A 10,819-nucleotide genomic window follows, 5' to 3' on the forward strand; every position below is an offset into this window, starting at 1 on the left:
ATTAGAGATGAGGAAGAGAAGATAAGTGAACGCTTCAATTCCTCTGTGCAGTTGTCAGTGCTCTTAGGATTAAATGATACCAGTTTTGTATTTAAAATTGTTGGCTGAAGAACACAGATTCTGTACAACTGCACTGTCAGTTATACTTTCTCTTGAAGTGATTGTATGGATTTGAGTATCAATGTCTTGATATGCAGTAGACAAGGTCTTGGATAGGTATGACTCCTCTTAAACTCAACTTTACACTTTACACTTACTGTGGTTTTTTTTTTTTCCAGTCTCTGAAGTTTGGACCATTCAGAACATGGTGCATTGCCTGACCCTCGTAACACCATCATCTTGCCCTTTACCTGTATGTCATACACTGCCACCAACCAGGATTTTATCCAGCACCTCTCCGCCTTGATAGGACAGGCTTTGCAGAGATCACCCCCTTCCTCTACTGAAACAGAAAACAAAGGGAGTTCTGTGAGTGATTCCAGTGCCGCAGATACCAAAGATGGCTATTTTGAAATGGGACTTGGAGACCGGACTTTTGAGTACAGTGCTACTTCAGATATTGCCCCAGCAGCTTCTGATGGTGCAAGAGTAGAGAGCATTGACATAGTAAAAGTTCTCTGGAGTTTTTCTATTCAGGTTCACAAAGGAGGACTGAAGCAGTTTGCCTCTTGTTTGGTTTTGACTGATAATGTAATAGCTGTGTTTGAGATTCCTCATCAAGATTCAAAAGGCAACTGCCAACATATCCCATCTGCCTTGAAACTAGCACTGTGCTTTCCATATACAGATCTTACAGAGTTTGGCTTTCTCATGCCAGAAATATGTTTAACCCTCAAGGTGAGAAATAATGACAACTGCCTATTTGTTGTTTCGGACTCCCAAAATCTTCAGGACTTCTATTCCTGTTTACAAACATGCTGCTCTCAATGCTGCACGTTCATGTTTTCAAGTTCTACGCTGTACTGTGGCAAAGCAAGCTTGCAAGAATTTGTCTACCAACTGATGGGATTTTATCACATCTCATCAGATGACATTGAGATAAAAGGTTGCTTCCCAACGTATCTTGTTTACAGTAATGAAACTGATGTTCAGAAAGCCTTGCATCTACCAGAATCAGTGGGTGATAAAAAAGCATTGTCTAACCATGCCTTGTGTTCTGCACTTTATTCCACATTGTATAAATCCACTGAACAGAGTCACTATGCATTCCATCCTTGTTGGATATTTCTGACACCCCAGCATTTGCACATAGTAAAGGTTGACTTTAATGTAATGCCAGCTAAATGGATAGACTCGGAAGATGCAAGAAATGTATTCCAACTGAGCAGGATTCCACTAGCTTCTGTTGTGTTACAGCCAACCAGTCATCCTGTCCAGCAGAAAGGGTCATTCTTAGATGGACATGTGCTTGAGTTACTCATCGGATACAAATTTGTTACAGCAGTGTTTGTTCTACCTCATGAAAAATTCCATTTTCTAAGAATCTACAGTCTTTTGAGGACACTTCTACATGATGTTAAAACTATAGTTATTTTGAAAACTTCCAACAGTTTGGAATCGATAAGAAATCACCTCTTGGATTCAAAAAACAGACACGGCCAGACAGCAGGGTAATTGACTCCCTTAAAATACATACGGTGCAGAGTTCAAATGATTGTGGCCTAACCAGCACAATGTTACTGAGAACTTAAATTTAACTGTGTAGCAGGGCCTTGGTATATGAAAATGAGGCCCCTAGTACTGGTATCTTTTCTTTCACTCTGGATACAGGGTTATACAGAGTTAGGTGACAGTTCACACCTGCTACTCAGCTTTGTTTACAACCGACTGTATGTTCTTGTGAAAGGAAGACTTGCATTTTGCCTGAAACCTAATAGAAGGAAAGCAAATGACGGATAGAGACTTTAAAGTAAAATAGTGTACTTAGTGAACAGGACATTGAGACAAGATATAGTACACTGTTACTAAAAGCACAAGTCTCTGTTCTGAGCTACTGAATGGAATTTAAAATGTGAATTTTGCTTATGTGGGGAAAAACTCTGCATCTCTGTTTTAGTTTTTGAGTGTGCATTTTGATGTGATGTTTCTTGCTCTCTTCTGCCTTGTAGCTTTTGCAAGCCTTGTTTGACGCTATCATCTTTATATCCATCTGAATTTCTGATGCAGAAAATTACAGAAGATAACCAAATTCCAGTTTATCTTCCAATCTCCTCATCTCTACAATATGTGGCGGGGCTAAAAGGAAATGCCATTGTGGAGTTTTTCCATAACAGCGTTGCTGAGGTATTATGCACAAATTAGGGACACTTTATGCAGGCTCCCATCAACCTTTTAAAAATAGAAATGTATTTAAAAGCTTTTCTTCAAACTTAAACCCAGAATTTAACAGATCATCCTAAATTTGGAAGTTGCTATTTAAGACGCCCCATCCTATAACTGATTCCAGTTGGGTGAGCCCCTGCATGCAGCCCCACTAAAATAGTTGGGACTCTACAAAGCTCCAGGTCTGGCCGCAAGGTCCTCAGTGCAGGATCAGGGCTTAAATTAATGTTGTGTTTGTCTTGAAAACGGTGTTTCTCCAAGGAGACAGCTCAGTTTTTCACTAAAATTTAGGGGAAGTTACAAACAATTGGTAGGATGGGCTTTGAGAGAATTTAGTTGGGTGTCATTCAGATTTCACTGGAAGGGTGTCTTAGGGCTTCTTAAGCAATGTTTGTGTATAAGCATAGACATAGCTATTGCAATGCTAAAAAGACTGGCTCCATGTTAGTTGACGCATCTAATTTCTGATGCCCAAGAGAATATTAGTTGGAACATTAATGGGTTGGATGTCAGGTTTGAAAATACAACTCGTCTCTTAATTCATTTTGCTGTAGTTTGAAAGAAAACTCACTATGAAAACTTACTATGAAAAAATCAGTTGAAAAGGTATTCAAACATGTCATGAACACCAAATAAATGTTTTTTCTGACTAATTGTCTAAAGTGCAGTTAGCCAGACTTACAGTAGCACTTTTACTCTGTCTATATGAAACTCAGTTCTGCAGTTCATAAGTCTTAGGACAACGATTTTAGTTTAGAAGCCACAGACTCTTTATGGAATGAGATCAAATTAGGAGCTGTTAAAATAATGGCTTAGGAAATTGTAACAGCAGCATTGTGCAAATGTTGGGTGGAGGATTTGTGAACTCACATAATTTGGAAAAATCATTAGCGTAGTTTCAACAGATGTTCAGTGTTCTGGGTATAACGTTTAAGAAACTATGCCATAAGTTAATATAGTAAAATGCGTTCTAATTCTTCTTCCCAGTATAATGTGTCTGAGGTATTGTTTGCTTTAACATAACATCTTTACTTCAGAGTGCTTTACCAAGATGAACAAGTACTGCTTCTGGGGAAGCTGATGCAGAGGTTAAGAGACTCACCCAAGATCACACAATAAATTTGTGGCAATCTAGACTAGAAGCCCGATGGCCTAGCACAAATGCTTGCTCTAATTGTTCGTCATGCTGCCTTGTTCTTTCATAAAGCTGCTTGAATCCAATCTCCTCAGCAGTATTTGAAGGTTTGTGTTGATCTTTGAGATATGGCAGGCATTGTCAATTTTATATATTCTTAGAGAAGTTCCTTAACTAAGTTTGCTGAAGTAATTGAGTTAGATATTTTTATAGTTCCTCATCAACTCTGTGAAACTAGGAGTTAAATAGTGCTGTAGGCTTGACCACAACAAAAACTTCTTGTCAGCCATTCTTTATCTCATGCACACTAGAACAGTTTCTCGGACAACTCTTCCGAAACAGCTGTACTCAGCAACTTTGGGGAAAATATGATCACGGTTGTGTTCAGATGTTAGTTTTCCATCAAAAGCAGCTTCTAGCAAGTCAGAGGTGAAAATGTGCAAAATCATTCAAGCAGCACAATTTGCCTTGCAGGTGGAAAATGAAGAGCTAAGGCATCTTATGTGGTCTTCTGTTTTATTTTATAAAACTCCTGATGTGGAAGTGACAGCTTGTGTGCTGCTCTCAACAAAAGCTATTTACTTTCTGATGGACGATTCTGTAACTCATACCAATGAGCACCAGTTGGGTAAGACAAAAAGGGTTAATTTTGAGTGTCTATTAAAGTTGCAGGGTTAATTGGTAAGTAAGTCTATCTTCACTGTCTTTCTCCTTTATATTCAGGGTAATTTTGACTAGCACTCTTACTTTTGCAGTCAGGGGACTCTAAACATTCCATCGTGGGTTTTTCCAAACTCACCATTTGCAATATTCATGCGTGCATGGGGCTTTACTTTGCAAGGACGGCTTTGGGTCTTCATCCAGCACTGGACCACAAATAGCCCCTTCTCCATGACATCTGTGCATGCATCTTTTTGGTGTTACTTCTCCAGCATCCCCAGCATCTTCTGGGCAATTGAAATGCCATTCCATTGCCAGCAGTAATGTGTGAAGAGCCTAACTGGCTGTATTGTGCCTCTCTTACAGGTAAGTATTTACTAATGTGCTTGTCAGTGGGAGTTACATATGGTTCACGGGCACATTGTGGCCCTGCAGATGCGACACACTCCCAGGGATATTTGCCCCCTCGAGGAGCAAAACACCTCAATTGCTTTTGACACTGGGTTTCCCAGTCTGCATTAGCAGTTTCCCACATGATGGTCTTCACAGGAATGGAGCTTAATATTTTTGGACTGAGGATGCACAGTTTTATTCTGATTTTACATATAATCCATTTCTTGAACATGCTTATCCTCAAGAGGCTAAGTACATGTTTGCATTGTGGCTCGTTGTAGATCAGTGGCATGTGTGGTAGATGGCTTTCTTCTGGTTTGGGCAAGAATAAGACTTCTTCAAAAACCTTTTTTCTCTTAGCCTTCCTCTGTTCACTCTGGCATGTGCATTTTGGACTAGATTCTTATTTCAGGTATACAACCAAAAATGAGGTTCAGAGCTGTAGTTTGCCCCAAGAAAGCCCTTATTAGCTACCATTCATAAAGTGTGGTATCTTATGACAAGTTTCTGCCTTTGAGTGCAGACCATGTCCATGTGTTTAGGGCTCCTGTGCCTTTGTGATATACTATGTTCTCAAACAAAATCTGAAAGCAAGTTGTATCATTTTCGTAGATAGTGACAGCATGAACATTTTTCCTTTCTGAGCGTCTGACAAGTATCTGCATAAAGAAGGCTTCCAATATTAAATGAGCAGTCATTCAAGAAAAATGCTTTCAAGCAGGATTGTTTCAAGCACAACAATAGAGATATTTGTAATTTAAATTTTTAATAAAGATCACTCTAAGATCTGAATATAATTATCATATTTGTAGAATAAACATATCCTTCCTTTTGGTGACTTGCTCCTTTAAAATAATATATTCTTCTCCGTTCATTAGACTTTTGGAACAAAGAAAACTCAGATTGTGAAAATAGCTCTTTCCATCTCTCTTGCTGCTTTGTGCTAAAACTTAACGATCTGCAATCAGTCAATGTTGGACTTTTTGATCAATATTTTCGAATTACTGGTGAGTAACATTTTATGCTGTAGATTTTTCTTGTTGCAGATACTACTGTCATCTTAAATTTATCTCTGTCTTCACTTTACTCTTGTTACAGAGGACCATGTTATTTTGCTGTCTTTTTGTAATTAACACATTTCCAATATGTTAACATTTATGATGTCACACTGGTACTACTGTATAAATAAGCATGGATGAAATGCTGTCCACTTCCAGTGGCTTATGGTGCACAAATAATTTTGGAGTGTGAAATTTTACATTTCCCTCATCTTAAGTGAAATAAAATGTGGGGAAAATAATCACTTCGGCCATGTATAAAACATTCAAGAGTGGAGGAAGGCAGGAGTAAACTTTCTCCAATTAAATGTTTCAGATCTTTTTACCCTTTGATGAATATTTGAATTTAAAACATGTATGTGTAAAACACTCAAAGGATTAAAAGATCAGTGAATGAAAATGGTTTACTGTGGATGTGTAGTATGTTTTTCTTAATTTGTGTGCATAGTGGATGACTTTACACAAGTGGAAATATTCATGTGTTATGTAATGCTCGCATTACAACTTGTAGCCTTGATGTGATGCAGTAGTGGAAATGTTTCACCCTTAGTGCCTCTGTAATTAAGATTGTGTAGGCAAATAACCAGGAACTAGTATAAAATGGTGATGCTTATTGTGTCTGTGGCTATAACTTCATTCAAACAAAAAGCAGAAAATGATTTTATGATGGTTTAATGATGACATTTGGCTATTGCCTCAGGACTTAAATGGATGGAAATGGAGATAGTAACGAACTCTAAACATTGAATATAAGTAAGTTATGTTTTAATGGCTTATCTGACATGTTTGCTGAGTAGAGACCATCCAGCTTTTTAATCTAGTTGCGCACAAATCTATTTTGAAATAGATGAAACATTGCTTGACTCTACTCCATTGTTGGAGTTTGTGCCTATTGCCAGGAGACAGTTTGATGTCAGATGTTGCTTGAACACTCTTCCCAGATAAATAGGATTATTAAACAAGGGAAATGTAAACTATTCTCCCCTAATGTTTCATACTTAAGAGTTTGTTAGCACCCTCTGTTTTTTAATGTGAATTTATCCAAGTCACTTATTAAATGTCAAACATCTTGGGCTTTCATTTCTCAATTTAAAACAGTATCTACCTATGGAATATTTATATCTTTTCTTTTGGTCTCCAGAAATTATTGTAAATGTTTATGCCTTGAAGCCTCTGTTCCATCCTTCCAATCAATTTTTAAGATTGCATGACATGTCCTATTTTCACCTCTCAGTGGTGTGACACCATCACAGACCTCCAGCAAAGGTAAAAGAGGTAGACAAAAACTAAACTTCTAGCTAACATAGGGCAACATTTTCAAAAGCACCTGTCCTATTTTGAAAAGTGACGTAGGTACTTAGATGGCTAAATCTCAATGAAAGTCAAAGGGACTCAAGTGACTTAATAGCCTTTGTGCTTTTGAAAATTTTACCCCTGCTCTTTTTGGGACTGCAATATATTAGAATAGTTTAGTTCTCTTAGAAACAAACCCAATCAAAGAATAATAATATCTAACTCCTATCTAGCACTTTTTATCAGTAAGGCAAGATAGGTTAAAAAAAATCCATAAAAATTAATTTTCATGTTATGGACCTGAGACCCACCAAAATAAAGAAATCCAAAGTTAGGGCTACAGCTGTCAACTCTGTCCTTAGCTTTCACTGTTGTATGAAGATTTGAGATTGAAGGTTACAATTCGTACTGCAAAGTTTATGGCATACTTTGAGTCTGAAACCCAGTCCTTACACTTTGTTTAAAGGGATTCTGTCACCTTGAAATCTAGTCCATTTAACAGGTGAGTTAAGGTATTACAACTTGCCTTTGAAACTTCCTGACAGTTAGTCACATTTTCCTGTTTTTTCTTTGTGTCCCTAAATCTCTGACTACCAGATACTGGGATTGAATGACTGGGGATGGATCATTCAGTAATTGCCCTGTTCTGTTCATTCTCTCTGAAGCATCTGGCATTGGCCATGGTCAGAAGACAGGATATCGGGCTAGGTGGATCATTGGTCTGACCCAGTATGTCCATTCTTATATCCTCTCTACTTGGCCATGAGCTTCTAATGAGGAAATTGACCATAAAGAGGAGATGCTGTAGGTGACCTTATAGGAAGTGTAAATGCACACATTAAACTGAAAAGGCAGGGATTTTTTTCTTTAATCTTAGTTCCCTTGTAACATCAATAAGTAAAATATTTTCAGAAATTAAGTTGAGAGTCTCTTCTTTTGAAGGTAAATTTTCAGAGCAATGTGCATTCATGCAGTTAAATGTCTAAATTCAGAATGTTCACATCTACTATTCCAAAATAAGATACCTTTATGAATGTGCATGCTCTAATCTTTTAATAGGTCTGGGCAGGTTTCCTTATCTTTTAGTCAGAGGATCAGTTCTACCTAATTAACCAAATAAAGATACATCTCAAATCAGTCACTACAGGAAATTTTCTGTAGTGTTGGATGAACATCTGCTGAAGTTGTAGTAAAGCTGCAAATAGATATGTAAGTGGCTTATGTTCTTCTGTCTTTTCCAGGACACTCTGCAGATCATATAGTAACCTGCCTAACCAGAGACAGTTACAGCACTCATGCCTTTATACAGCACCTCATGACAGTGCTGTCATTGCTGGCACGCACACCTTCACCAGAACCAGTAGATAAGGACTTCTACTCAGAATTTGGGAATAAAAACACAGGTAAATGGTCCATTCGACGCTCTTAGGTTAGTACATAAAATACTGTGTAATGAGTGGTGTTTTTAACAATCCCAGAATGAAAGATTTTATGCAGTGATTATATTTGCTTCCTGTTAACTCAGTTCTACTTGCACTTGAAGTCCTGTGTGAGTTTACCTTAGACTGTCCCTATCTGAACAGAAGTGTTTAATTTCAAATACTTTTTCATAGAGGGAGGGAGACAAGATGATAATATACCTTCTCCTTTTATAGAATCCAATAAATTACATCCCTTACACAATTTTTGGGCCATCCACAGGTGTGGCTTTTATTTATAGATTAGGCTTATAATTTATAGCTCTTAACACCTGCAGGGAGAGGAACCTTTTTGGTCTGTAAAGGTCATGGAGCAATGATAATGACAGATTAGGTTAGATTTAAGGGATTTTTAACATGTTAAATTTGTACTTTCAACCATTAAAATGTCCAGTGATAACTCTGCTTTTATCTAGATTTCTAAATTTTAGCAGAAAGGTTCTCTAAATAAAGCTGAATTCTTTGATAATGCTTGTGGTGATTTCCTTAAAAGCTTTCTTAAAATAGTTGCTTAAATCTGGTCTGAAGCATTTTACTTACAGCTGTATATGATAGACCCGTAAGCAATAATATGGGATTTCATATTTGTGTTCTCAGTAATTCTGTACTGGATTCAATCAGTTTATAACTCAAAAATTGATTTGATTCCCTAACCCCCCAGCTACCAGCAAGGCAAATACTATCTGTGACATGAGAATCCTGCTGTTTTTTTCTGCCTCTTACACCACCACCACTAATAAAGATTCTGTAATTGGAACTGAACTGAAAATCGTTGATGATGTAAGAGGCAGATGAGAAATCCAGTAGAGACATGCAATTGGAATATATTCATATATTTTATACAAATAAAAACTGTGTATAAATAAATGCTAAATTTGAGTTATTCCAGCTGCAGCAAACTCTGTCAAAGGATCTAATGTTTAGCCACACGCATCAGGGAAGCATTGTGTAATATCAAGTGTAAAGTACAATTAATGTATATTTGTGCTTGCAGGCAAAATGGAGAATTATGAACTTATTCACTCTAGTAAAGTAAAGTTTATATATCCCAATGAAGAGGAAATTGGGGACCTTGCTTTTCTAGTGGCAGAGAAGATGGACAGTTTGTCTAACCACCGGTCTCTAAATATCCTTCTGTATGTGTTGGCATTTCAAGTGAATCATGTAGAAGGAATTGCTCAAGCCAATAGTTCACTTCAGCCTAAAACACTCATTTTAACCAGCTCTGATTTGTTCCTTTTCAATGAAGATTATATCAGTTACCCGCTACCTGAATTTGCAAAGGAACCACCACAGAAAGACAAATATCAGCTCACAGATGGAAGACGAATCCGGGATTTAGATAGAGTGCTTATGGGCTATCAGACATATCCACAGGCCCTCACGTTTGTGTTTGATGATGTTCAGAACCAAGATCTCATGCAGAACCTAACACTGGATCACTTTGGAGAGACTTTCACTGCCCCAAAGGTAAATACGAAATATGAAAGCAGAGGGAATAGAGAGATCCAGTGGTACATCTTTATCCCAAGTGCAGAAAGCCGTGAGAAACTAATCTCACTGCTTGCAAGACAGTGGGAGATCTTATGTGGTAGGGAGCTGCCTTTGGAACTCACTGGGTAATTGTCGCACAGCTAATTGATTGGAATGTGAAGTAAAGCACAGTATTTGAATAAGCAGGACTTCTGGAATTCTCTCAAAACTCAGTCAGGCTGATGCTGGACTCCATTGTCATTATGGTTCCCTTGTGCAGTGAACAATTTAATATGGTAATACAGTATAACCTTCTGAAGTGTTAGCTGGGAATTAAGCTTTTTGTAAATTCTATTTTTATGCAATAGTATATGTACACAATTTTCATGAAGCATCCTGGGAAACTGTATGGAACAAAAGGAGTCAACACTAGACATTGTCTAGGGCTATTACTGTTTCCACTATTTTCAGTATATATTAATCTAGCTGTTCTATACAAATCATATTGTGTAAATAATTGTAAGAAAAATGATTGTGATATGTTAAAAGTGCAATGGTATTTGTACAAGATGTATTTTATTGGGTATGCTGCTAACACATTATTTAATGACTTTACAAACACTTTTACATTTTGTCTTTTTGAGGTCAGATTTAATTGCTTGCTGCTAATCATGAACCTAGTAGCAAAAGTTACCTGGATAAACCACAAGTAAATGCTACATTTTCATCTGAAATTATAGGTCCATGGCACTGTTTTTCATTACAGATTGGTAAAAAGATTAATCAGTTTGCTACCATCATGGAAATGAAGAGTGCCCAGCATTGATATACTAACATTTTGTCAGCAAAGAATTTGTACCTCTGAGCACCAAGTGTTGTTTCTGTTGCCTACTTTCTCAATACCAATAAAGTGAAATTTGACACAATTTGTTTCCCTGACTTGTTTTCTTATTTCTTTATTCACGCTGATTCTTTCAAGCATTTGCAAAATAGTGTAAAGTAGCATA

At 37.3% G+C, this 10,819-nt stretch overlaps 1 protein-coding gene across 4 annotated transcripts in view; it reads left to right on the forward strand.

Moving 5' to 3' along the window:
* Window positions 1–10,738, forward strand: part of NISCH (nischarin) — a 47,525-nt gene extending 36,787 nt beyond the window's left edge. Inside the window, exons 16-21 of one of the 4 annotated variants that reach the window (XM_067568115.1) lie at window positions 288–1,610; window positions 2,109–2,283; window positions 3,932–4,085; window positions 5,389–5,517; window positions 8,103–8,264; window positions 9,589–10,738. In XM_067568115.1, coding sequence (XP_067424216.1) covers window positions 288–1,610; window positions 2,109–2,283; window positions 3,932–4,085; window positions 5,389–5,517; window positions 8,103–8,264; window positions 9,589–9,962 — 2,317 coding nt within the window. In that variant the 3' untranslated portion in view covers window positions 9,963–10,738. Of the gene's footprint in view, window positions 1–287; window positions 1,611–2,108; window positions 2,284–3,359; window positions 3,562–3,931; window positions 4,086–4,180; window positions 4,432–5,388; window positions 5,518–8,102; window positions 8,265–9,333 lie in introns of those variants that run through there. The other 3 variants (XM_067568114.1, XM_067568116.1, XM_067568117.1) reach the window with 3 other exon arrangements.
* Window positions 10,739–10,819: the final 81 nt, after the last annotated feature.

The sequence above is a fragment of the Emydura macquarii genome, unplaced genomic scaffold, assembly GCF_026122565.2.
Source record: "Emydura macquarii macquarii isolate MOO-44397 ecotype Brisbane River unplaced genomic scaffold, CSIRO-AGI_Emac_v2 contig_2846, whole genome shotgun sequence".
Lineage (NCBI taxonomy): Eukaryota > Metazoa > Chordata > Testudines > Chelidae > Emydura > Emydura macquarii.